Source organism: Ornithorhynchus anatinus, unplaced genomic scaffold, assembly GCF_004115215.2.
Source record: "Ornithorhynchus anatinus isolate Pmale09 unplaced genomic scaffold, mOrnAna1.pri.v4 scaffold_264_arrow_ctg1, whole genome shotgun sequence".
In the NCBI taxonomy this organism is placed as follows: domain Eukaryota; kingdom Metazoa; phylum Chordata; class Mammalia; order Monotremata; family Ornithorhynchidae; genus Ornithorhynchus; species Ornithorhynchus anatinus.
In genome coordinates, this window is record NW_024396743.1 from 795104 (window position 1) to 821076 (window position 25973).

The following is a 25973-nucleotide window of genomic DNA, read 5'->3' on the forward strand; positions in this document are numbered from 1 at the left end:
GGGAGACAGGCTTGAACGTAACTAATGTAGGTATCTTTAAATTATATATTGTAAGTATTAAGGGTAGGGGAAATAGCAAATGACTGAAGGTCATATATCTGTGCAGAGATGAGGCAGTCTGCCATTCTCTGTGCAATAACCATGGGAACTTTTCTCTCTCCTGCAGTCTGTCTCCTTTCCCCTTGTGGGGGGATGGGAGAAAGCTGCCCCCCACAGAATATGGGGGGAGGGTGGGGCCTCTCCCTAGAGCCATAGCCTTCCCCTGGTGAGGAGGCACAGGGATGAGGATGAGGAGGGCGGCAGTGAGGCCGGCCCTACAGTCACTGAGCTGGCTCGTAAGTCCCGGGCCTCCACTGGCCAAGGAAAAGAGTGGGGAGCCTGCCAGCTAGCTTGACACCCCCTGACCCATGCCAATTGCAGCAGGGGCTGCCCAGCCCGGTTCCTGAATCCATTCTGGTCCCGAACATGGACAGTCGTGAAGGAGGACAGAAGGATGAGCTAACTGTAAGCCACACCATCAGCTCTACCCTCGCTCTATCACCCCAGCCCTTAGTACAGTGCCTGGCACATAGTAAGCGCTTAACAAATGGTCCTAATTGTCGTTTAGAGTCTGGCAGCCCACTCTAGGAGTAGGGGCACAGAGCTGGAAGTACGGAGTCCCAGGGGGTATCCCCCGCTGAGACCTTCATCAATTCACTCTGTCCTCGTTCCCCTCTGTAAGGGGGAGATTCATTCAATCAATCATATTTATTGAGGACTGTACTAAGCGCTTGGAAAGTACAATTCAGCAACAAATAGAGACAATCCCTGCCCACAACGGGCTCATAGTCTAGAAGGAAGGAGACAGACATCAAAACAAGAGATGAGGTGCCCGCTTTCTCTAGCCCTGAGCCCGAGGGGGAGGTCATTGCAGGAAGGGGCAGAGGACCAACCCTGGTCCACCGAGGCCCCTGTGGGCCGCTACTGCCCCATTGATGCCCTCAAGTCTGAGCCGCGGCGGGGAAGGCCGGAGGTCTGGCGCTGGCCCACGGCCCAGTCCTGGCTGTCAGCAGCCCAGGGGCCGCTCTCCCCTTCCCTCCTGGGCTTTGTGTGGCCCAAGGCGGCTCCTCTTTCCTGGCAGAGGGCGGTCCCGGTCTGCAGCTGCCGCCGGCACCGGGCTTGGTGATGTGGGGTGAGGGCCGGGTCAGGGCCGGAACCACCATCTGTTACTGCTGAGCCCCGGCCCGGGGTGGGGGTTCCAGTTGGCGTCCGGTGAGCCTGGGGGACCCCCGAGGGGTGTGGACTGGAGGGGAGTGCTTTGCCGGGGGCGTGGCAGGATGGGCCGCAGCAGGGCCGAGACAGCGAGGCGAAGCGCAGGGCCCCGGCCAGCCCGCCCCGGCCACGACCCCCGCCCTGCAACCGGGGGAGCCGCACGGGAGCCGAGGGGGCCGGGACAGCCACGGGGGCAGGCGAGGATCGGGAGTAGCAGCAGTGGCAGCAGCCAGGTGGCCCGGGTCCGGGCCTCAACCCCGCAGCCACCAGGGAGGCCCAGGAGTCTGGGGGGCCGGGCGGGGGTAGTGGCCGACAAGGGGGTCCCAGACAATGCGGGGCTGGGGTCGAGCACGGCCGGACCCCAGCCAGACAAGCAGGAAACCTGCGGCAATGGGCCGGGCGAGGCTGTAGGCGCCGGCCGGGCAGCGGAGGGCTTGGGCAGCCCAGGGGAGGGCGAGCCCCGCGGGGCCCGGGGAAGGAGCAGTGACCGTGGAGACGCCTCAGACGGGGAGAGCCGGGAGGGGGGCGGCGTCGAGGCGGGAGGGCCCGGGAGAGGGACCGGAGCAGCCCGGGCCCCAGAGCCCCGTGGCACGGAGCAGGGGGCAGGTCCTTGCTCCCAACCCAGGCCGGAGGGGCCTGAGCCCCGGCTCGCCCCTCCGTTAACTGCTCTCTTGGCCATCCGGAGGCTCCGGCAGCGAAGGCCTGGCCGGAGCCCCGAGTCCAAATCTGAACCCAGAACCAAGCCCAGCACCGAGTCCAGCCCCGCCGCCCCACCACGCGTTGGGCTGAAGGAGCGGCTTCTGCGGGCAGCCCGGACCCTAGGCATCGCCGCCTGGTTCCTGAAGAGGCTTGGGGCCCGCCAGATTCGGCGGAGCGAGGTCCATCGGCCGGGCCCGCGGCGCCTCCTGGCCCTGAGGATGGCTGGAGCGGCCAGGCTGTCCGGCGGGCACCGGGCCACCGCCAAGGACTCCAGCCAGCCGACCTCCTCCCCGCCAGCATCACCGCCGGCCACCGTGGATGATCCCTTTGGGGGTGACCCCAAGTTTGCCATCGTGCTGCCCACGGTCCAGCGGGTGGGCGGGGTGGAGGGCGGTGGGGTCAGGCTACCCCCGGGGGAGCGCGGGAGGGTGGCGGCTGCGGCAGGACCGGCTGGGCTGCCCGGTGGCCTCCCGCGCCCAGATGGCGACGGCGACTCGAGCAGCAGCCAAGGGCCGGAGGAGGCTGGGGCCGGGGCCGTGCACTGGGCGCAGAGACCCGACCCCGATGGGGACCCCGGGATTGGACTGGCCACGCTGCTCCCTCGCCTCCGCCTGGAGCCCGTCCATGCAGGGCAGCTGAGGCCGGGGAAGAGGGCAGCTGGGCGGGCCGGGGGACTTTGGGAGACGGAGGACGAGGCCGAAGCAGCGCTGGAGCTGGACCTGGAGGTGCGCATGCATGTGGAAGGGGTGCCCCGGGGACCCCTTCTCTGGGACGCCGTCCAAGCTGCCCACCCCTCTCCCCAGGGCAGGCCGGGCCGGACCCGTGGGGAGGGCCTGGAGGAGCTGGAGGACCTGACCCACCTGGAGTGAGTGAGGGGCGGGCCGGGCTCTTGCAGCCCCATGGTGTCATTGAAGGGCACGTGGGCGGGCACATGGCCGAGCACGGCCCCCGCGGTGTCCTTGGATGGCACATGGGCAGACACATGCAGACCCATGGCAGACCCTGCACTGGGCTGAGGGAGGCATGAGGGGAGACCCCGGAGCCTGGCGCGAGTTCACCACCACGGTCCTCTCTGCCCGTTTGTGCCGGATCCGTGGACCTGGGGTTCCGAGACGCCCGTGACCCTGGACCATGTGTCTTGGGCCTGCGTGACCCCGGGCCTGCGTGACCCCGGACCCCGCACCCCCGGCAGGGATGTGTGCGAGAGCGCCGTGCTGCTCTGCCTCAAGAGACGGTTCCACCGCCGCCGCCTCCACGTACGTGTAGCCGCCGGCCGGGGCAGAGCCCGCCATTCCCCGGGCCTGGGGCAAAACCCAGAAAGCCAGTGAGCCCCTTCTGCCACTCTCCAGTGCCCGCTGGGCCCCGGGTGGCTCCCGCCCCAGACTCTGGGCATGTCCTACCCCCACCCCCAAGAAGGAGGCCTTGCCCACGCGGGCTCTTGGGGAGACCTGGCAGGTCCAGCGGAGAGTAGTTCCTTCAAAATCTCCCCTCCCCAAATCCTCTGCCCTCGTGCCCGGTGGCCCAGTGAGAAGCCTGCTCTCTCCTCAGACTTCAGTGGGTCCTCTCCTGCTGTCCATGAACCCCTACCAGACCCTGCCAGCCGAGACCGCAGCACCCCATCCGGGAGCACCCCCCAATGCTGCCCCGTATGTGGATACCCGCCCCCCCACCAGTCGCTTCCCCGCGTGGTTGGCGGCCCTCCTTCCGGGAGCTCAGACCCTCAGCCCTGGGTGGGGATATGGGTGTGGTGCAGCCCGGGCCTCCTCTTTCTCTACCCTCTGCCCTCGGACCCGCCTCGGTCTCCCCTTACCCATCCCTGCCCTCAGACCCTCCCTGGGCTCCCCTCACCCTCCCCTGCCCGCAGACACATCTTTGCTGTGGCGGAGTCAGCGTGTGCCCTGGCCCAGAGCTCCGGACAGGAGTCTTGTATCCTTATCAGGTAGAGCCCAAGGTCTTCCCTTCTCCCCTTGGCCGCCAAGAAAGTGAGCACTGGGGTGGGGGGTGAGAGCAGGGTGGTCTAGGGTGGGAGAACTGACTGAGGTCTAGGGCTGGGGCGTGGCCCCATTCACTGACTGTCCTCCTACGGGTTGGCAGCCGGCCCTCTGCCAGCCTGGCGAGGGGGCCGCTCTACGAGGGGGCCGCTCTACCAGAGACAGAGCCTGGTAGTTCACCTGCTCACCCTGGCTCAGCGCCCTGGCACTGCCTTCTCCAGCCAATTATGTGGCCAAAGACTCCCTGGCACAGTCTCTGAGGCTGATGGCCCTCTCCCCTAATCTTGTCCATAGCAGAGTTTAGTGGGTAGAATGCAGGGCTGGTAATGAGGATACCTCGGATCTAGTCCTGGCTCTGCCCCTGGCCTCCTGAGTGACTTTGGGCCATTCACTTAGCCTCTCTGGGCCTCTCTTCCCCCCCCGTAAAAGGGGGTTAAGGTTCTCACTCTTTCTTCCTCTTAGTTGGAAGGCCTGTGTGGGAAGAGACAAGTGTCTGACCCTATTAACCTTTTCTACCTCGGTGTGTAGCACCGAGTGAGTGCTCCAGGGAGACTGTAGCAAGCTTGATATTTTCTTTCCCAGTGGGCCCAGCGGCTCAGGGAAGACTGAGGTGGCCAGAGAGATTGTGAGGTTTCTTACCAGCCGGAGCCCGGGATCAGAGGAAGCCAAGGCGTGCCAGGTGAGGGGCAAAAGGGTCTCAAAGGGGGCCGATCAGTCCGTCAGTGGTAATAATCGAGCCCTTGTTGTGCACAGAGCCCTGAGCGAGAGGTCGGGGCGAGAAAGACGAGATCAATGTACAGTGAGAAGATTGGCTTTAGAGGAGAGAAATGTGCGGGTTGGGTGGTAAGAGAAGTAACGAGGCGAGGTGGGATGGGGCAAGGGGATTAGGACTTTGATGAATTCCTTCCCTACCCTGTGCCCTCCCCGAGCCTGGCGAGGTGCTGCCTGTGATGAACAGCTTTGGCCATGCCAAGACGGGGCTCAATGCCAACGCCAGCCGCTTTGGTCACGTTCTGCACCTCCACCTGCAGAGGTGAGTCTGGCTGCGGGAGGGCAGGGGTCACTCCCCATGGCGCAGCTGCTTCTTCAGGCATGCTCTGCAGTGGGATATCGGGCACAAACGGTCCTGGTTCCCCAACGGTCCTGGCCCCTCGTCCACTGTGCTCCGCAGCCTGTACCTCCTAACTCCTCTCCCTCAGACCAGAGCTGGCTGGGACCCCGGGGTCCCAGACTGCCCTCCCGTGCCTGGGCCAAGCCATTCCAGTGGTCCCCTGCCCTGGCACAGCTCTGTTGCCCTGCAGGGGAGTCGTGGTGGGGGCCTCCATCTCTCACTATCTCCTGGAGACGTCGCGGGTCGTGTTTCAGGTGAGATGCTTCCCCCAGTTGCCTGTTGGGATTCCTGGGACTTCTGTACTCCTGGGACATGCCATTTCTGCCTGGGATTCTTCCTCTACTCCTGGGACTTCCCTACTCCTGGGACTTCCTGGCTGTCCAATGCCTTGGGCGGCCCGGCCTTGAGTCTCCCCACCGCACTTGCTCTTTTCCTGCTGTGGAACCTCCCTTCTCCCTGCTGACCCTGCGCTGTCCGTCCCCTCTCCCCCAAGCTCCAGCTCACGGTGCTGGGGAAGGTCGGGGTGGGGGGGGAGAGGTGGCCCACGACCCCGCAACCTCCCCATTCTCCCCCGAGGCCCCAGGGGAGCGCAGTTTCCACGTCTTCTATGAGCTTCTGGCCGGGCTGGACCCCCAGACCCTGGAGCAGCTGGGCCTGCAGGGGCCAGAGACCTGCCATTACCTGAACCAGGTGCGGCCGGGGGCCACCGGAGAGGGTGAGGGAGTGAGGGGGCTGGGGGGGCGCGGAGGGGCTTGGGGAGGGGGGCTGAGGAGGCGGCGGAGGTGGAGGGCGCCCCGGCCCGCCCTCGCTGGCAGCGTCCCCCTCCCTCCGCTCCCGTGTGCTGGGCAGGGTGGGGCCTGCCTGCTGCCAGACAAGGAGGAAGACCGGGACTTTGAGGGGCTGGTGGGAGCCCTGCAGGCCCTGGGCCTGGCCCCCGACCAGCTGGGCGAGCTCTGGGCCCTGCTGGCCGCCCTCCTGCAGCTGGGCAACATCTGCTTCTCCTCCTCCGAGGTGGGCCAGGGAACTGCGGGTGAGGGGCGGGGGAGTCAGTCCCTCCCCTCCCCGCCCCCCGGCCCTCACTCCTCTGCCCCCCACCCTTCCATCTGTGCCCCCAGAGGGAGTTGCAGGAAGGGGCGCGGGTGTCCGGCCTGGCAGAGATCCACACGGCCGCCCGGCTGCTCGGGGTGCCTGCGGGGCCACTGGAGGGCGCCGTCACGCAGAGGGTCATGGTGCGCCAGGGCAGGGCAGGAGGGGAGTGAAGGAGGACGGGGCAGGGCACCGGTGCCAGCCTGGAGCAGCTCCCGGGCACCTGGACCGAAGCTCTCTCCTCTCCCCGCTGCCAGGACACGCCCTATGGCCGGGTCACCCGGCCCCTGACGGTAGAATGTGCCATAGATGCCAGGTAAACTGGCGGTACCGGCGATGCCCGGGCTGCGGTGTGGGGCTGGGCCCCTGCTGCCCTCTGCCTCTCCCGCTCCTGGTCCAGAGATGCCCTGGCCGAGGCTCTGTATTTCTAGCTCTGATGGAACTCTGTATTTCTAGCGCTGCCCCCCTGCCTCTCCCCTTCCACCCCAGGGATGCCCTGGCCAGGACTCTGTACTCCCGGCTCTTTGATTGGCTGCTGCTGAGGACCAACGAGAGGCTGAAGCCCCTAGAGCCAGGCCTGGCCTTGGGCATAGTTGACATCTATGGCTTTGAGGTTGCCCCCCCCCCCCGTGCTCCCCTGGGAGGGAGGGCTGGGGGTGGGATTGGGCGTGGCACACAGGAGGCTGTCGGGAGCCATGGGGGCGCTTAGAGGGGGCCAGCACTCACATCGTGACGTTTGATCTAGCGCTGCGGGTGCCTGAGGCAGGGGCATAATCTCCCTTGGGGAGGGCACCGGGGCATGGAACTTGCTCCCTCTCCCTAGGGCCAAGGGGGCAGGAGAGGGGAGGTGGGCGCTTGGTTCTCCGGCCTGCCTTGCCTGGAGGGGAGGGTGGCCCCCTTGTGCCCCCCTCTGGTGTGCCCGCAGGATCTTGGCATGAACAGCTTGGAGCAACTCTGCATCAACCTGGCTAATGAGCGGCTGCAAGTGTTCCTCACCCAGAGGCTGCTGGAGCAGGAGGAGGTGTGGGCACTGGGCTGGGCACCAGGCATGGTGGAGGGTTGGGGGTGCCCCAAAGAGGCTGGTGGCAGGGCAGAGTGTGGCCCGGTGGTCTGACGGCAGGGGGGTCTGCCTTAGGAAGAGTGTCAGCGAGAACAGCTGCCCTGGGCGGCCGGCTCCCAGGCTCCCAGAGACACGTGTGTGGAATTGCTCTGTGCCCACCCCTACGGGATCCTGCCGGTCCTAGAAGCGCAGACCCTGCTGGCCCAGGTGGGTGGGGTTCGGGGAGGGGGAAGAGGGAGCGGAGCCCCGGGCTGGAGAGGAGGTGTCTGAGCTCAACTAGGTTTTGGGGGCCAACAGCCCTGGAATTTGGGTTGAGAGCATCAGGTCGCACCCCCTGGCACTCCCTGGAGGAGTGGCCAGTTTCCATAGAGAGCTCTGTCTTGTCCCAGCTAGGCTGGCACAGAGGGCAGCAGGACCAGGCTGGGGAGCCATCCACACTCAGTCTGCCCAGCTGAGCCTTTTGCCTGGCATGGCCCTGACTCCAGCCTTGGGCTTTGGGGGAGCCGGAGGGAGCCAAGATCAGTTACTATGGAATGAACAGCCTGGATTGGCGTGATTCCGGGCATGGCTTTGTGTGGGGGTGTGGGGGTGTGGGGGTGTGCGCGTGCCTGTGGGCACGCACACACCCCCACAGATCTGTGCCCACGGATTTCTCTTATCAGGCCACTGACCATACCTTCCTCCAGAAGTGTCACTATCACCATGGTGACAACCCCCACTACACCAAACCCCAAGGGCCCCTGCCAGCCTTCACCGTGCAGCATTATGCTGGGCCCGTCACCTACCAGGTGCCCCTTCCAGCCCCCACCCTCCCTCCAAATCTGCAGCTTCCCCACTCCTCAGCACACACTCCTGTCTCTCCTTTTTTGTCTTCAAGGGGCTTGCGGGGGGCCGGCTGGTGGGTGGGGTGCACTCTCAGCACTTCTTGGGTGGGACCAACTGGGGAGATGGCAGCCCCCGCTCCAACTGGGCATTCACACCGGTGGTCACTGGCTGGTGCAGAGCCAGGGAAGAAGGGACCCGGCCAGGGCAGGGTTGGGACGGTCACAGACGAGCACGGAAGGGGACCGACACCAGCCCACTCACCTCTGCCCACAGCCCAGGTGGAGGGAATTTCGGAGCAGAGATGGCAGAGGGGGTTGGCATGGTGGGGAGGTATTTGTAGAGGGAGGAACCCCTGCGCTTTTCAGGGGCTTTAATTTTTCCCTCAGTGTCCCACGAGGAAGGGAGAGCAGGGATCCTATTCCCAGGAGAAAACTGAGGGGCCCCAGAGATGGATGGTAACTAGACCTGGTTCACACAGCAGGCCTGGGGTGGAGCTGGGACCAGAACACCCAGACCTGGGTCCTTTCTGGTGGGTCACACTGCCCCAAGGTGTGCAGGGAGCAGTGAAAGGGGGGGCAGAGCCCCCAGCCCCCGCCTCCCCCATCCCCAACAGGATGCTATCTCTGGCAGGTTTGTAAATTTCTGGTTAAAAACCGAGACCAGCTGGACCCTGCTGTCCTGGAGCTGCTGAGCCACAGCCGAAAGCAGGTACCGGGCCCCTTCCCCTCCCCCCGCCCACCCCTGCAGGGCAAGGGCCTGTTCCTCTGGGCCCTAGGGTCCTTTGTCTCCTGGCACAGCCAGGTGCTTGAAAAAGGGGCACAGAGCGGGGTCAGCGGGGATGAGCTCCAGGGACCAGAGGTCGAGGGGTCCGGAGGGATCCACCCCCGGGCCTGGCGAAGGGCTCCGCTGCCTGCCGCTCTCCCCCTGCCCTCTCCCTCTCAGCTGGTGAGCCGCCTGTTCCAGGAGCCTAGGACCCCACTGGGCCCCCTCGGCCGGACCTGCCCGGCCCAGACCCTGACCTTGCGCTTCCAGGAGTCCCTACAGGGGCTCGTGGCCTGGCTGGCCAGGTGGGTGCTGGGCGCTGGGCAGGATTGGAGGGGTGGGGCCCTGGGCACGGGGCCCGCCGATGTTTCCTTCCCCTCTGCCATCAGGAGGCCCGTCAGCTTCATCCGCTGCCTCAGCCCCAACCCCAGGAAGGTGAGAAACCCCCCTCCCCACCCCTCCCAATCAATTCCCCTCCATGGGAGCTCCAGGCTCTTCCTGAGTGGGGTCCAAATGGGCACCTGAGCCAGGTCGGGACTGAGCCCTCTCCGCCACCCGCAGACCCATGACCCCAAGCCTCCAGCCCCGACTCAGCCCCTGCTCTCCCCCCCAGCCTGAGCTCCCCCCAGCCCCGCATCCTCCCGGGATCCTCCCCCGCGACAGTCCATCCATCAGTCAACTAGTGAGTCAATCAATCAGTCCTATCTATTGGATGCATTGCCCTCCCCTGCCCTCCTAAGCCCACCCGTGTGCACCGTTGCATACTCCTCTCTTTATTCGGATGTTTCATCCCGACACTTTGGCTCCCTGCCCTGGTTTGCCCTGGTTATTCTTCCTGTCATCTGTAAATTCAGTAGTCATCCCCTGTCCTTCCCCTTGCTTTCCAGGGAAAGCTCCTTGAGGGCAGGGAACAGGCATCCTGCTGCAGTTGTACTCTCCGGAGCACTTGCTCGGTGCAGTGCTCTCTACACAGTGCTCAACATTCAGTTGATGGATGGGCCAGTTCCCCAGGCCTCCGCTCCTTTCCTTGGCTCTCGGTCCCTCTGCCCCGATCTCAAGTCTTCTCCCCATGGAGCCCCTGGCCCCAGATCCTCTCCAGGATCCTGCCCGTCCCCTGCCCCTTCCCCAATCTCACCTGCCTCTCCCCACCACCTCCTCCCGCAGCTCCCTAACATTTTTGACGTGGGGCATGTGGCCCGCCAACTCCACCATGGGGGCATCCTGGAGGCTCTGAGTGCCCGCAGTGCCAACTTCCCAGTCCGCATCCCCTTCCGGCCCTTTCTAACCCGGTACCAGCCCGGGGGTGGGGCGGCACTTGGGGGAGCGGGCTGGTGAGGAGGGGGCTGGGCGGGGAGGCGGTGGGGAAGGATGGCATGGTGGAGAGGGGCCGGGGTAGGAGGCTGGCAGCATTCTAAGCTCCCTCCTTGGGTATCAGGTTCCGGGCGCTGGGCCCCCCGAGGTGTTCCAAGGAGAAGGAGGAGAAGGAGGAGCGTGATGAGTGTGGGGCTGTGTTGAACTGGGTGCTGGGGACCGGCTCTCCCTTCTGCCATCTGGGGGTCACCAAGGTGTCAAGGCTGGGGAGGGTCTGGGGCTTGGGAAACAGCTCGAGGGGAGCCGGAGGCTTTTGTGGGGGTTGGTGAGGAGCTTGAGTAGGGAGCTCGGGACTTGGGGAAGAGTTTGGGAAGAGCTGGAGACTTTTGGGAGTGTTAGAGGGGTGCTTGGGGAGGGCTGGGGGTTGAAGGTTGGGCTGGCAGCCTAGGGGAGTGATGCGGGGGTGAGGGTCAGGGAGGGGAATGGCCCCTGCATCCTCCTCCCTCCAGGTGCTGCTGCAGGTGCCAGGCTGGCTGCAGCTGGAGCAGAACTATGCCCAGCAGCGGGCACAGGCACTGCTCACCCTGCAGCAGGGCCTCCGGGCCCACCTCGCCCGCCGGCGCCTCCGCCTCCTGCCCCGTGTCCAGGCCCATGTCCGGGGGCTCCAGGCCAGGTCAGCTGGGTCAAATCCGGGTCCGGGAGCTGGGGTGGATGGTCCATGCCACTGAGGAGCCTGCTCTTCTGAGGGGCTGGAGCTGAGGCGGGGGATTTCTCTAATTTATTTCCAACTCCCCAGGTCACGTCCACCCAACTCCCACCTCAGCACTCGTCAGTCTATCAATCAGTATAAACTGAGCACCTTCTGTGTGCAGACACTGTACTGAGTGCTTAGAAGAGTATAGTAGTTTGTAGACACAATCCCTGCTCTCGAGAAACTGAGCGCTTGGAAGAGAGCAAACAAGTTAGTAGACATGATTCTCACGCCCCCAGGCAGCTGGCAGTTTAGCGGAGGAGGCAGATCCAAAAGTAATTTATACAGGAGGAAGAAGGAACGAGGGCTATGTGCAGGATTTAGTGTTTAAGTAACCAGAGGTTGAGAGTTCACAAGTTGCTTAGGTGGTGCGGAAGTGCTGAAGCTGCAGGTGAGGGACATAAGGCATGGAGGTAAAAGATTAATCAGGGAAGGCTTCCTGGAGGAGAGGCGATTGCAGAAGGGCCCTGAAGACAAGGGAGAACAATGGTTTGCCGGATGTGAAGGGGGAGGGAGCAAGTGACCGGTTGTCAGAAATAAGAGGAGGCACAGAGAGGAGCGAAGTGGAAGAGAAAGGACAGTAAGAACATGGGAGAGAGCTGGCTCTTAAAGCCAACAGGAATTTCCATTTACCGAGAGGTGGAGGGGCGCTCATCAGAGGTTTTTGAGGAGCGAGGAGACGTGCACAGAGCGATGCTTTAGAAAAATAATCTGGGTGGGCGAGGGAGGCATGGACCTGACAGGGGAGAGACTGGCTGGAGGCAGGGAGGTCAGCAAGGAGGCTGCCCAGTCGAGATCTGAAGAGGGCGGAGTCCATCGTGGCCTCAGATTGGATGGAGAGGAAGGGGCGGATTCTGGAGATGTTGGGAAGGGGCGGAGCCGACAGGACTCAGTGACTGACCGCATACGTGGGTAGAAGTGAGAGAGAAGGAACAAAGATAATGCCAAGTTTGCGGGCTCGTGGGATGGGGAGGACGGTGGCGTTGCCTACAGTGATGGAAATGTCACGGGGAGGGAAGATGAGATCGGTTTCGGACCTCTGGAGCTTACGGTGCCAACAGGACATCCACGTACAGATGATCTGGTGGCAGGACACTAACCCCGAGAAACCTGCGACACCGATCGAAATGTCAGCTGTTGATTAAAAACTTTCTTATCCACATCTCTGTCCCTCCCATCTGTATTTAATAATTTTGCCTCCCATCCATAATTAATAACCGTGGAGTCTGTGGAATCTGAGATCTGTGAAATCTAAGTTCTGCGCCCTGGCCAGAGGTGCGGTTGGGGCACGGGAACGGAGATGGGCGACGGCCCCCCGGCTCTCCCCCAACAGGAGGCGTCGTCGGCAGCTCCGGGTGGCATGGGGGCGGCTGGGCACCGTCTTGCTGGTGACCCGATCCCTCGTACGGCGATGGCGGCAGGTGAGAGAAGCAGGGGTACTCAGGGTTGGGGGGACCCAGGGCGGTGCGGCCCGGAGGGGCACTGCCCAAACTCCCGGTCCCAGGGAATTGAGGGCCCATCTCCCCGGGCCCTCATCCTCCAGATGGGGCCGGCCCTGGGTCCAAAAACGACCTTACTGGGGGACCGCTGTGTCAGGGGGAGGGTGGGGGCGGCAGACCCCCGGATGCCCCCAGTGCTCAGGGACCCGCCACTAACCCACCCCAGTCAACTGCCTGCCCTATGCCTTCCGCCCTTGCCCGTGCCCTTCCGATCCACACGACGCCACTAGCGGGGGTCATAAAGCATCTCAAAGGTCAGTGCCCGCCACCCTACTGCCATCACCGCCGCCTCTCCCCGCTCCTCCCAGCCTGGACTTCGCCCCCTGCACCCCGTCCTCTCTTCCCTCCCCTGCCTCGCTAACACTGTAAGGTGCTCCCGCTGCCGCACTCGGCACACTCCCGTGGGGCCAGGTGAGCGCTGGGGGGACTGGCCGGGGGATGGTGGGGGGTCGGGGTAGGGGACCACAGCGCCGAGCCAGTGGCTGCTGCAGCGGGAAGAGCGGGGAGCCCGGCCGGGGTTGGGCAGGGCTGGGAGACCAGGAAAGAGTCGTCCCTCCAGGTCTTCCCGATCCCTCTGCCCACTGCCCAACTCCCCGCTCCCCCCTTTTCCCCTATCTCCCCCACCCCCCACCAGTCTCCCACTCTTCCTGGTTTCCCCGTTCTTGTCAGCCTCGTCTGAGACCTGGCGGAGGCCGGTTGCCGGGGCTGGGCCCTGCCCACGGGCCTCTCCCTCCCTCCCTCCCTAGCCCGCTTGACTCGGAAACTCCCTTCCCCAAGAGCCCTAGGAAGGTCCCAGAATCCCTCTCTCTCCTAGCCCAGAGACAGGAGCGGCCGGAAGAGAGACGGGACATCAGCAGGAGAGACGTGGGTGCCCGGTCCGAAAATGGTAGGCAGCCGGTGGTTGTGGCGGAAACCCTAGGGTCTTGGCCTGGGCAGGCTCGGGTCATCCCGGGCATTGTGAGCTGAGGTGTCTGGGTGGGATCCGGCCCTTCCCCGGTGGGCTGGCGTGGGCCCCGCTCGAGTCCCTGGGCTTGGGGGGGGCAGTGGGGATTTGGTCTGCTCCCCTTCTCTTGGGCCCAGGCCAATGACCCCCTCTGTGCCTAGGACCTGGGGCGTCTGGAGATTCCGGCGCAGCTGGGTGCTCTGCTGAGGAGGGCAGAAGGTGAGTCCCTGGCCAGCCGGCCCCTGGGGGGGCTGCGGGGAACAGGGGTGGCTCTCGCTCTCTCTCTCTGTGGGCACACTTGGGGGCTGGAGTGAGCTTCCGGGAAAGGAGGAGGGTGCCCAACTGGGCAAGGACGGAGGGACCCTGACCCACGGCCCATCCTCCTAGGCCAACAGCATGCCGAGCCTGGGAGCATCACAGAGACGCTGCCCCCTGAGGTGCCAGCCCACGTTTCCCTGGCTCTGCCCCCCGACATCGACAAGTTCCCCTTCTCCTCCTTCGTCTCCACACACTTCCAGGTACCATCCCTGGCCTCTGTCCTGTCTGCTCAGCCCGAGCCCTTCTGAGCCCCATTGAGTCCCCCAGGTCCCTTGGCTCCCTCTGGTCCCTTTGGGGTGGGCTTTCTCTGGCCTCCCATGTGGGGCCCTGCCCGGGCACTAAAACCCCCTCCCTTCCAGGAGCCAACTCTGCCCTTCCCCGGGGAGCCCCTGGCCCGACCCCTGACACGGCTGGAGGGGCAGAGCTCCCAGCGGGCTCTGGAGATCAACAAAGTGGTGAGTGGCTGGAGGGGTGAGCTGGCGGCTGCTGGCGGGGGGTGTCAGGCTAGAGGTCGGAGGGTGGGGGGCTGGGTCTATGCGGGCCGAAGGGCTCCCCCGGGCAGAGTGTGGAGAGGACATGCAGGAGGGGCCACCGTACCAATGCCCGCGAGACCCTTGAGTCCTCGGGCCGAATCCCCTCTCTCTGAACACCAGACCCTCGCACCCCTAACCCCCCAGTGCTCCTGACTCGTCGTCTGCGGTTGCAGCTGCTGAGGCTGTTGGGAGATGAGGAGCTCCAACCCTGGCAGGAGCTAGTCATGGGCACCTACGTGGCCCAGCAGGGCCAGCGCCACCCGGACCTGCGCAACGAGATTCTGAGCCAGCTGGCTGCCCAACTGTGGCACAACCCCAACACGCAGCAGTGCCAGCGCGGGTGGGCTTTCCTGACTGCTCTGCTCAGCGCCTTCCCTCCGGGACCCACCCTCCAGAAACCCCTGCTCAAGTACGCTGGGGTGGCCAGGGCGGGGAGTTTGGGGGTGGGGATCTGAGGGCAGCCGGGGGGGGGGGGCGTGTCAGAAGACATGGGTCCGGGGGTCCAGATGTGGCAGGGCAGGCAGGGTGTGACTGAGAGTGTAACTGGGGGTCAGGGCAGGGGGAGGTGGTCAGAAGGCACGTTCCCTCAAGGGCCTGGGGGTGGAAGGGGTTGCACTTGCCTGGCTCTTTGCCCCCAGGTTTGTGTCAGACCAGGGGCCTGAAGGCTATGCCGCCACGTGCCAGCACAAGCTGCTGGGGGCCCTGGAGCAGATCCGGCTGGATCCCGGCACTACTCGTGCTCAACCCCCTACCAAGCTGGAGTGGACTGCTGGGCAGCGGCGAGGGCGAATGGCACTTGATGTCTTTACCTTCACCGGTAATCCGGCCTGCCCACTTCTCCCCAAACCCTGCCCCGTTCCTGCCGGCCTCATCCCTTCTCCAGCCGACTCCCCCTGCCCTAACTTTCCCCTCCCTGCCCTTCCTCCTTCCCCCTGCCCTCCCTCTCCAAGCCCTACTACATCCTCTGATAGCCAGGTCCACTATCACCCCCTGGTTGCTCTCGACCCCTTACAGTGACCCTGGGTTGCCCCCTGCCCCCTGGTGACCCTAGGCCACCTCCTCCTCCGGTGACCCTGGGCTGCCCTCTTCTCTCCCCAGAGGAGCGTTACTCAGCGGAGGTGGAATCATGGACGACGGGGGAGCAGTGGGCTGGCTGGGTTCTGCAAACTAGGTTGGGCAGGGGCTGGGAAGTCAAGGTTGGGGAGAGTGTCTAGACCAATCGGGGGTGGATGAGGGGATGGGGGAGCAAGGTTGCAAAATGGAGGTGTAGGGAATGGACTTGGGGGCCTGTCTCCCCTGTCCCCATGCCATCTTCTGCTTTCTCTTCCTTTCCTGTTCCTCTCACCTACCCCCGCAGAAGAAGACAAGGAGGGAGGGAGAAGGCCTCTCTTATGGGATTCTCTGTGGGCCTGCGTGGGGGACGTGTGTGTGTGAAAGAGAGAGAGCGAGAGAGCACCCATGCACACTTGTTGTGGAGGCAGAAAGGTTTCTGGCAGGCCATGACTCCACTCTTCACCTGCAGGGGCATGGAGCAGGTCCCCAGGGGCTGGTCAGTGTCTCTGCACTCTGGGGACACCTGGCAGGACCTGCCTGGCTGTGACTTCGTGTTGGACCTGATTGGGATCACTGAGGCACTGGGGGACCCTTCCACCCCTGACAGCTACCCCATAGCCTCCCCAAACGGGTGAGCCACCCCTGCCACCTCCGGGAACCAGACGTGTGGGCGAGACCCCATCAGAGAACCAGACTGAGGACAGAAGCAACCACTGGCCTGGCCAAGAATGCACTGGGGCAAAACTGGCAGGGGAAGGAGGGGATGTGGTGGGTTCACCGGGGAGGCTTCCTGGAGGATGTGAGCCTAGCCCCGGGCTGTTGGCCATCCAGGGGTAGCTGGGGTGAGGGTTTGGAGGCCCCCAGGATCCGTCACCTCTAAGCCGTGACACCCACCCCACTGTGACCACTCGTCTCGTAGGATGTATGAAGGCATCCCGCCTGCCCCGAGTGTTCAGGCCCCTTCCCTGCCCCAGGGGCCTGCCCCCACTCTGCCGGGCATGGGATACCCAGGTGAGTCCCTTCCAGCTTCCCAACCCCTTCCCCCAGCCTCCAGGGAGGGCCGAGTCTGGGTGGGGGTCACGGAGAAAGAGCGAGGGCCTGGGGGAATTTGATGGGGGTTGGGGGAGAGCAGGTGGGGTGAAGGAAGACCGAGGTGGGGAGTCCTTGTTGGAACTGCGGGAAGTAAGTGGTCCCCGTTTTTCCCTAGGGGTCGCCCAGGGCCCAGGGAGCATGGACGGTTTCCTGGATAACCTCTTCAAACATGTGCTGTCACCTGGCCCCTCTGTGAGTGCTCTCTGACCCCACCCCAACCAACGTCCCCTACCCCAGAGCCCCTCCCATCTGACCCCCCTCACCGTGCCGCGGTGTGGGGGGTTCCGATCCACTCTCCCCTCAGGACCTGGAGCAAGCCGAATCCCTGGAGTTCCGCATGAAGGGTGGTGGGGGCATCAGGCCTGGCCAGGCAGGCTACCCCATGGGTGAGTATGGACCTGACTGGGGTGGGGCTGGCCACGCCCTGCCCGGCCCCTGCCAGCCTCCCACCCGCCCCCCGGCCCCAGAGCCATGTAGTAGGGAGCCTTTCCATCCGCTGGCTCTGGCCTTGGGTCTGCCTAGGTGTCCCCCAGAGTCCCTCCGCAGGAGCTGGATCAGGGCTTGGCTAGTGCCCCTCTGGCCCGTGGAAGAGAATGCAGAAAGCGGCCGCCGGAGCCAAGGGGGGTGCCAGCCATGCTCCTGAGCTAGCCTGAGGGGACGGTGGGGTGTCCTGGGATGGCAGGACTCCAGGGTCCGGTGCGAAAGGCCAGCTTGAACCTCCACCTCTGCTGGGGCAGGGCTCCTGGGGCTGGCTGAGGGCCAACTGCTGCTGGGCCCTGGGGAACGGTAGTGGCTCATACTGCCCAGGCAATGGCAAAGTACCCCCTTGTGCCCCCAGGCTACCCGGGGATGCCAGCATACCAGATGCCAGGATACCAGCCTATGGTGGCGGGCATGATGCAGGCCCCAGTGCCCATGATGGGAGGAGTCCCCATGATGGGGGGGATCCCCGCGATGGGCGGGGTCCCCACCATGCCAGGTTGGTAGGAGGATTTAAGGGGGTCTCAGCTTCCCAGACCTCTGCCTAAAGCCATCCTGGGGAGTGGGGGTGCTTGTCCCGTGCTAGAAGAGGAGCACTGGGGTGGGTGGGCAGTGGGGGAGCTGTGGGTGTGGGGAGGTGAGAGGGGCTGGGGGAAAGAGGGGAGGCCCACAGCTCCTGGCCAAGGTGCCAGAGGCCAGGACGGGGGTCCAATCTGACCCGTCTCGGCGGTCTCCCGCCAGGTATGATGGTGCCCCAGCTGCAGCCGGTGATGCCACCCCCAGCATTGGATGCCCACCAGCTGGCGGCCCAGCAGCAGAGCTTCATTAACCAGCAGGCCATGATCCTGGTGAGGGGCAGAAGTGGAGTGGGCAGCAATGGGGGGTGGGGGCTGAGATGAAGGAGGGGAGGGGATGCCCTCGGACCCTGGAGGTCCGGATGGGACTGGGGGTCTCACCGGTGGCCCCGCTGCCCATCCCCAGGCCCAGCAGGTGCTGGCACTGACTCAGGAGCAGCAGTGGCAGCAACAGCAGCAGCAGCAGCAGCAGCAGCAGCAGCAGCAGCAGCAGCAACGCCCCCGGTCCCCCCGATCCTCCCAGACCTCGGGCCCACCCATAAACCCCCAACCCAAGCCTTCAGCCGGCGGTGGCAGGAAGAGTCCCCCAGGCCCCCGGGATGAACCGGCGCGGGCCCCAGAACCGGCGCGGGCCCCGGAACCGGCGCGGGACCCGGAACCGGCATGGGCCCCGGAGCCGACCCGGGCCCCAGAGCTGGTAGCAGCCGGGCACAGGATGGAGGAAGGGTGGCAGGGTGGGTGTGGTGCTAGCCCACCTTGGGAGCCAACCCACTGGGAGCAGCAGCTTCCTCTGGCCTTGCGGGGTTGGTGGCTGAGGACGGGGCGGCCCGTGGCAGCAGGTGGGAGCAAGCAGGGGCTTTGGATTGCTGGTCCCTGCCCCAGTGGAGCCCAGAGGCTAATTTTCTGTCAGGAGGTGCAGGCGAGGCCCAAGAACGTTGGAACCTTCCAGAGGAGCTTCCAGCAGAAAAGGGAATTCTTCCAGAAAATGGGTGAGGGCAGCCGGGGGTCCTGGGAGCACTGTAGGAGCACTGCACTGTGGGGTGCTATGGGGGCAGAGTGGGGGCGCTGAGAAGGCACAAATCCTGGGGTCCAGCTGAAGTGTGGAGGGTGGCCTCGGGCAGGAAGAATGCCAGGGGCCAGGGGAGGGCTGCGCCTCCTGTTCAATGCCACCGTGCCCCCGGGCAGGTCAGGAGCCCAGTCCCATGACCAAAGTGACACGGCGGCCACCCAAGGTGACGATCCCTCAGCAGGAGGACCCAGAGGCTCCCAGAGAGGAAGGTCTGACGCCCAGAGAGGAAGGTCTGACATCGGGTAGCCGAGGGGAGGGGTACATCGGGAGGCTGGGGGCAAGGGCTCCGAATGAGGCCGTCCCCCCATCCACCCCTCACCACGCTCCTCTCCCGCCTGGCAGCTTCTCCTCCCCGGGTCCCCCCGCCTGTGGCGAAGAAGCCCCAGCTGCCTCCCGAGGCCCTGCCTGGGCCCGTGGTCCGTGCGGCCAAGCCTGAGCAGCAGCGGCCTGAGCCCAGCCGGGAGATCGGCAACATCATCCGCTCGTACCAGAGCCGTCCGGCGCCCATGCCAGTGCCCGTGCAGCCCAACAGGTGTGGGTCGGGGGGGGCACATGGGCCGGGAGGGGGCAGGGGAGCACAGGCCGGGGCCCACCAATACCACAGCCCCCTCCGCCACCATCCCCTCTGCAGGAGACCCCTCAAGCACTTTGTGAAGAAAAGCGACCCCAAGGACGAGGCCCTGGCCAAGCTGGGGATCCACGGTGCCAGCCCCATCCTCTCAGTGAGTCAACCGCCAGGCTGCCCCCCCACCCCTCTCGGGCAGCTCCCGACGCCCCCCATGAGCCGGGCCCATCGATGTCCTTCTGTCTCCCTCCAGCCCACGGCCCGGAGCCCAGTTGGGGAGCGGCCCACCAGCCCCCGGCTGGAGAAGCGGCCCTCCTTGTCCAACACCATCAAGGAGAAGCAAGGGCCCCTTCTAGAGCTGTTTGCCCAGCGTGTGCACAGCCCGGAGACCCCACCGGCTCCCCCAGCTCCCCCGGCTCCCCCTGCTCCCCCGGCTCCTCCTCTTCCTCTGCCCACACCTGAGAGCCCCCCTGCCCCCCGCACAGAGGACTCCAGAGGTGAGGAGGTGACCCTCCCCCCCAATCCCCCGGATATGGGCTAGGGCAGAGGTTTAGGGTAGGGGCCGGGATAGAGGCTGGGGTAGGACCCCCTCCAACACACACACACACACACACACACACACACACACACACACACACACACACAAAAACACACACACACAAGCGACATTTTTGATCTGGGTTTTAGCCATTCTGGCCATGGACTTTGGAGCTGAGAACCTGATACTGGAATTCCGCATTCCCAGCAAGGGTGGGGCCTCTGTCCCGGAAAGGCAGGCTGGGGATTGAGAATTTGGGGGACAGGAGAAGAGATGTCAGGGGCAGGGTGCCAGAGGGAGGGATTTGGAGCGTTCCCCCATTCCCCTCCAAGCTCTTCACTGGACCGAGACCCCTACTCCCACTCTCGTCTTCCCTCGGGCCCCATCGAGACGGGGAAGCTGGGGGCTCCCGAGTCCCTGTTCCCCCTCCGGACGCTCCTTCCCTTCCCTGCCCTCTCATCCCCCAGGCTTGGCCGTGCTCATGGCAGAGGAGACTGGCCACTCCCAGCTGCACCGCCCCTCGGGCAGCGTCTGCTTCTCCTACACCGGCACCTCCTGGAGGCTCTTCCTGCGGAAGGAGGTGGGGGGTCAGGGGGGAGAGGGGAGGGGAGTGGTCCCAACAGTCTGGATTGGGCAGATCCCACACCCCTGGCTCCCCTCTCATTGCCAGTTCAACAATGGAGAGCTTGGACTAATTCAGTGGGGTCATGGGGTGGAGAGAGACGGAGGGAGAGACAGAATGTGTGTGTGAGTAGTAGTGGAAATGGACCAGTCCATTGTCCAGGGGATGGTGGTGGTGGTAGATTAGTCCAGTGAGGACTAGTTGATTGGAAAATGGGCTAGTCCAGCTTGTGGGGGCTCTGGACTAGCCACCTTGGGGAAATGGGGCCGGAGGGGGATTGCTAGGGTTCAATGGGGCCTTATCCTTTCCTGAGGCCTGGGGCCAGGGAAAGTTAGTAGCTGGTGTTTAAGGACGAGAAGGACTGGGTCCCTCCAGCCCCAGCAATCTCGTCTTTCCCCCCCAAACTGTCGACCTAGGTCTTCTACCCCAGGGAGAACTTCAGCCACCCCTACTGCCTGCAGCTGCTGTGTGATCAGGTGTGAGTGGGTGAAGGGGACCCTGTCCAGGCTGGGAGGAGGGAGGGCAGGGCAGGGCAGAGAGGGGGAGACCCAGGCCGGGAAGGGGACCAGGGGGTCTCCACCCATCAGGGTGGAAGTGCAGGCCGGGGGCTCAGGTCCAGGGCACCCCGGCGATGTGCCCACCCTGCCCGTAGATTCTCCGCGACACCTATGCTGACTCGTGCACCCGCATCTCCAGGGAGGAGCGGCGCAAGATGAAGGATCTGCTGGGTATCGAGGCAAAGGGTGTTGGGTGTGAGGGGGGTGGGCAGTGGTAGTGGTGGGGGATGTTGGCGGCATGGCCAGCAGGGTGGGAACCAGGACTTGAGTGGGCCTTCCCTGCCCACAGCGGATTTCCAGGTGGGCATGGATGCCAGCTCCATCACTGACGACAGCATCAAGAAGCGCATTGTGGTGGCAGCTCGGGACAACTGGATCAACTACTTCTCTCGCTTTTTCCCTGTCTCGGTCAGTGCCATCGCCCTCCTCCCCACCACTTCTCCCACATCCTCCCCCCTCCACCCCACCAATAGTGCCCCTCAGGCCGCTGACGCCGGGGTCCCCGGCTCCCCGGCAGGGGGAGAGTGGCAGCGACGTGCAGTTCCTGGCAGTGTCTCACCGGGGTCTGAGGCTGCTCAAGCTTACGGCAAGCAGCGCCTTCCGGACTGACCCCCTCAAGACCCTCTGCAGCTACAGGTGAGGAGGGGCAGGGTTGAAGTTGAGGCTGTGGGTGAAGCTCGCCGGGGGGGAAGGAGGGGAGGAATCTGGCCTGGCCGCCACTCCGACACCCGACGGCGCATCCGCGATCAGCTTCGCCGAGGTGCTGGCCGTGGAGGCCCGGGGCAGCACCACCCTGGAGCTGTCGCTGCGGAACGAGCAGCTGGTGCTGCACACACCCCGAGCCCAGGCCGTCCGGGCCACCGTGGAGCTGTTCTTGCAAGAGTTGCGGAAGGTGAGGGCCGGCAGTGCCGGAGATGGAGTCCCCCGGGGCGGTGCCGGGGCTCCCCCCTCAGCCGTCCCCTGCTTCATTCGCCCCCTCCCCACCCCAGGACTCAAGCTATGTCATCGCCCTGCGCAGTTACATCACCGACGACCGGAGCCTCCTCAGCTTCCACCGTGGAGACCTCATCAAGTTGCTGCCCATGGCCGGGCTGGAGCCAGGTGCCCTCCCCTCGCCCCGCCCCCGCCGAAACTCAACCCCAGCCGGCCTTGGGTGTGCCCCTGGGTTCGGCTCACGGCCTGTGTGCCCGCAGGCTGGCTGTTCGGCTCCCTCGGTGGCCGCTCTGGAATTTTCCCGAATGACCTAGTGCAGCTGGCCGCGGCCCCGGACTACCTCAGCCTCCCGGTGGGCCGGGAGAACAGGAGCCGGGATAGGAAGGTGAAGGGGAGTGAGTTGGGGGTGGGGAACGAGGGAGCCGCTTGGGGCTTCCCCAGCAGCGGCTCTCCTGTGTCCCCCAGCAACTTCCCCAGCCCCAGAGCCGGGTAGCCGGCGGCAACCCCGATACGGCTGGCTCTGACCACTCGGTCCCGGACCCCGTCTTGCCCGCCGACACCAACCTCTACACCATGGAAGAGTTTGCCAGGCTCCATTTCCAGGCGTGCCAGGCCGCGTGAGTGTCCCGGCCCCTCCCGGGGTGACCCTCCTCCCCGACCAGGCCTCTGCCAGACTGGCTGCCTACTGAGTGCCTGGCCCCATCCAGTAAAAGTAGAAGATCCAGCCCCTGCCCTCAGGGCACTCCCTGTCTAGAGGAGAGATCAGCGGATGGGCTGTTGTCTGATGATCCGGGCTGGGAGAAAGTCTTCCATCACAGAGACGGAAATAATAAAAAATCCTCACGGGGGCTGACGGGATGGGATGGGATGGAAAGGCCCACAGGGCGGAGAGCAGAGAGCCAGACCCAAGCCTGCACTCAGAGCCAGGATGGGGAAAGGGTTTGGCTCTGTGCAGTGACCCCCTCCCCGTGACCACGACTAAATGGATTTTCTGTCTCCTCCCAGCCCAGGCCGGGAGGTGCCCGGAATGGAGTTGAGAGACCTCAGGAGCATGGTGTGCTTTGCTAAGGTAAGAAGGGCGTGGGGGGCAGGGTCAGGGCTTACACTCCTATCTTGGGTGGGCACAGTTGGAAGGGACAGCGATGCCCCATTTCAGGAAACCCCGGGCTGGCTGCCGGCCCTGCCGTCGTGTCTCCCTCTGGGCCCAGTCCCTGCTGCCTCTGCCTCTTCTGTCCCAGGTGCCCCTCCAGCAGTCACTCATCAGCTTCGCGAACCAGGAGCTGGAGAAGTTGGCTGTGGAGAGCTTCACTGGTGAGGAGCTTGTGGGCGTGGGCAGGGAGGAGCCGGTGCCCGGGCCAGTCTGCCCTGCTGCTCTGAGCTTTTGATACCAGGTCCCCCCACTGCCCTTGACCTGGCAGGCCTCCTAATCTTCCTTCTACACCGTGAGCTGGTCGTGGGCAGGGAGTAGGTCTACCGACTGTGTTGTACTGCACTTTCCCCAGTGCTTAGTACGGTGCTCTGCGCACAGTAAGTACTCAATAAATACAATTGCTTCCCCCCCCCGCCCAAGTCGTGATGCGGTTCATGGGAGACCAGTCAAAGCCACGGAATAAAGACGAATTGGACCTGGCCTACGAGCTGCTCAGGGTGAGGCTCCTGCCCCAGCTTTCCTGCCCACCTCCTCTGCCTGCCCTTGGACCCCACAACGCACCCTCGGGCCCTGGGTCCCTAGCCTGAACAGGGAGGGGCAGGCACTTCCACTCCTGTCGCCTCCCCCCACAACTTTGACTGCATCTCCCTAGCTGTGCCGGGAGCAGGAGGGCCTGAAGGACGAGATCTACTGTCAGCTCATCAAGCAGGTCACCGTCAACCCTAATCCGTGAGTCTGGGGGGGGGGCCTGGCATGGCTTGGGGGGGGTAGGAGGAGGGTCAGACCCCGCCCGAGCCCCACGGCCCTTTCCTCGGTCTGACAGGGAAAGCTGTGCCCGGGGCTGGCGTCTTCTCAGCCTCCTCACCGGCTACTTCTGCCCTACGGCCACCCTGATGCCCTATGTCACCAAATATCTGCAGGATGCTGCCCAGAGCCAAGGTAGCCACCAAGGTCCATAGGGACCGGGGTGGGGTGGGGGGCAGGGCACCAGGCTGGAGGGTGCCGCTGGTGCCCAGCTCCACGCCCCATCCTTCTCCCGCACAGAGCTGGCTCGGGCCTGCCAGGACCATCTGCAGTGCACGGTCAAGTACGGGGGCCGCCGGCGCCTTCTCCCCGTGGGCGAGATGAAGGCCTTCCTGGTACCGGGGGCTTCCTGAGCGGGCCGTGGGGAGGGGGCCACTCTCTGACCTGGCAGGGGGCGGGTGCCTAGATGGCTGCATCCTGGCAGGGGGAGCTAGGGGACTGTCTGAGCCCCTGTCCCCTCACTCTGATTTCCCTTGGCAGAAGGGACAAGGAGTTCGCCCGCTGGTGATCTACCTCCCCGGGGGTGTGACCTATGAGACCAAAATCCGGACTTTCTCGGTGAGGGGTGACAGGGGGCGGGGGGAGTGCTGGACAGGGAAGGGGAATGGGTCAGGGTGGCAGTTGGCCCCGGGACCAGGCAGTCGATCCTATTTGAGTGTTTACTGGGTGTAGAGCACTATACTAAGAGCTCAGCCGAGGTCGGGGGCAACTTCCCGCTCCCATGTGGCTCCACCGTGCCTACTCACCACTCATGCCCCGACCAGGTGGTGGCAGAGGTGCGGGAAGAACTGTGTGGGGAGATGGGCGTCACGGACCCCCAGGAGGTGCAGGAGTTCACCATCTGCCTGATCAAGAGCCCAGGTGAGGGGGAGTCCAGGGAAGTGGGCCAGGCCACTGGGGGAGGCAGGGCGGGCCCCCAAGAGGCGGTCACGGACCATGCCGGATGCTCCGTGGTAGGGGAGCCAGTGAGGCCGCTGCGGGCCGGCACCAACGTCAACAGCGTCACCCAGGAGGAGGGCGTGACCCTGCACGTCCGGCGACTCACATGGCACATGCCCCTGCACTTTGACAACCCCACCTACATCAGCATCATATACAGCCAGGTCCGTCTCGCGGGTCGGGAGGGAGGTGGGGAGCCTGGGCAGCTGTGCCCCCCTGCCCGCCCGGTGGCCCCTCGCCCCTGCTCAGGGCCCCCTCCTCCTCCAGCTGCTGCGGAGTTTCCTGCAGGGGAAGTTGCTGTTCCCTCACGTGACCAACATGGAAGCCCAGCTGGCCCCACTGGTGGCCATGCAGCTCCTGAGCCTCGGGGTGCAAGATCCCTCCTCGGAGTGAGTACGGGGGGCCGGGGGGATGGGTCCCTCCGCTCCCACCCTGACCAGGCACCCCTGCTTTCCCCGCCCCAGGCAGGACTTGCTGCGTCACGTCCCCCAGGTGCTACAGACCCAGGTGAGCCTGGCCATGTTCCGGCCCCAGGTGGCTCAGCAGCTCCGGAAACTGCACGGGCTCTCTCCCGAGCAGGCGAAAATCCACTTCATAGGTGAGTGGCGGGGAGCAGGGGGGTGGGGAGGGACCTGCCCCCTAGTCTGGGGCCTGAAGCCCGTGCCCGTCCTCCCCAGAGGCCATGAAGCACATGACGCTCTTTGGCTACAACGTGTACCTCATCTTGCGGCTGAGTGAGCGTAGCCTGCCCGCCCCCTGCCTCCTTGGCTTCAACCACCACCACCTCATCCTCATGGATCCCGCCACCCAGGTGGGAGCCCGTGGGCGGCCACCGGCAGGGTGGTTGGGGGAAGGGAAGGGAGAGACACGGCCACGGTCCCGGCCCAGTGGCGGGGCGGGGGGCACTCGGTCGGTGCTCTAGCCCCTCCACCCTTATCCGTGTCCCCTCGCTCCGCCGCCCCCCAGAAGCCGTGCCATTCCATCCCGCTGAAGGAGGTGCAGAGGCTGCAGCTGCTGAGCGCCCTGGACAGCGATGGCATGCCGGGCCTGGAGGTCAACTACGGCTCGCCGGCCAACCCCAAGACCCTCTGGTTGGAGCTGCCCCAGGTGAGGCCCGCAAGGAAGGGAGGGGTGCGGCCCCCCCCGCCCAGTGTGGGACGGCCCCTCCACTCAGCCTCATCTCCCCTCCCTCCGATTCATTCCCCCAGGCTCAGCAACTGCGGCACGTCCTCGCTTACCTACTGGAGGAGAGTAGTACCCAGCCCTAGGCTGGGCGGCTCAGGGCCCGAGACTCCTTCAGCTTTTGCCCGTTGGGTCCAGACTGCGCCCCTCCCTGCCACAATACTGTGGCCTGGGATCCCCCATCTACCCTCCCCCTTGTGCCCACCCCTGCCCTCCCTAACCCCTCACCACTCAGCGGACCAGCTGCTGCTGCAGCAATAAAACCCAGTCCCAG

General features: G+C 64.9%; 1 protein-coding gene across 1 annotated transcript; it reads left to right on the forward strand.

Annotated features, from left to right (window-relative positions):
• The first annotated feature begins 1316 nt into the window (after positions 1 to 1316).
• Positions 1317 to 25953, forward strand: MYO15B (myosin XVB). Its single transcript, XM_039911006.1, is given in 65 exon segments — positions 1317 to 2675; positions 2769 to 2815; positions 3143 to 3206; positions 3499 to 3680; positions 3815 to 3889; positions 4524 to 4620; positions 4871 to 4974; positions 5243 to 5306; positions 5629 to 5742; positions 5902 to 6063; positions 6168 to 6281; positions 6396 to 6454; positions 6628 to 6751; positions 7064 to 7159; positions 7274 to 7405; positions 7861 to 7986; positions 8654 to 8731; positions 8966 to 9220; positions 9950 to 10074; positions 10221 to 10350; positions 10606 to 10769; positions 12181 to 12283; positions 13391 to 13508; positions 13677 to 13807; positions 13967 to 14062; positions 14314 to 14549; positions 14779 to 14957; positions 15239 to 15311; positions 15663 to 15824; positions 16113 to 16204; positions 16401 to 16477; positions 16590 to 16671; positions 17124 to 17264; positions 17507 to 17631; positions 17753 to 17805; positions 17897 to 18037; positions 18223 to 18329; positions 18752 to 18941; positions 19044 to 19172; positions 19266 to 19389; positions 19516 to 19522; positions 19662 to 19724; positions 19980 to 20092; positions 20551 to 20610; positions 20787 to 20862; positions 20981 to 21099; positions 21209 to 21327; positions 21442 to 21583; positions 21681 to 21792; positions 21885 to 22009; positions 22090 to 22241; positions 22630 to 22693; positions 22863 to 22935; positions 23195 to 23271; positions 23427 to 23503; positions 23598 to 23713; positions 23819 to 23913; positions 24059 to 24136; positions 24343 to 24439; positions 24536 to 24681; positions 24785 to 24906; positions 24982 to 25115; positions 25195 to 25328; positions 25484 to 25624; positions 25726 to 25953. Coding segments are annotated over 65 exon segments (8532 nt in total). The 3' UTR covers positions 25786 to 25953.
• The last annotated feature ends 20 nt before the right edge of the window (positions 25954 to 25973 follow it).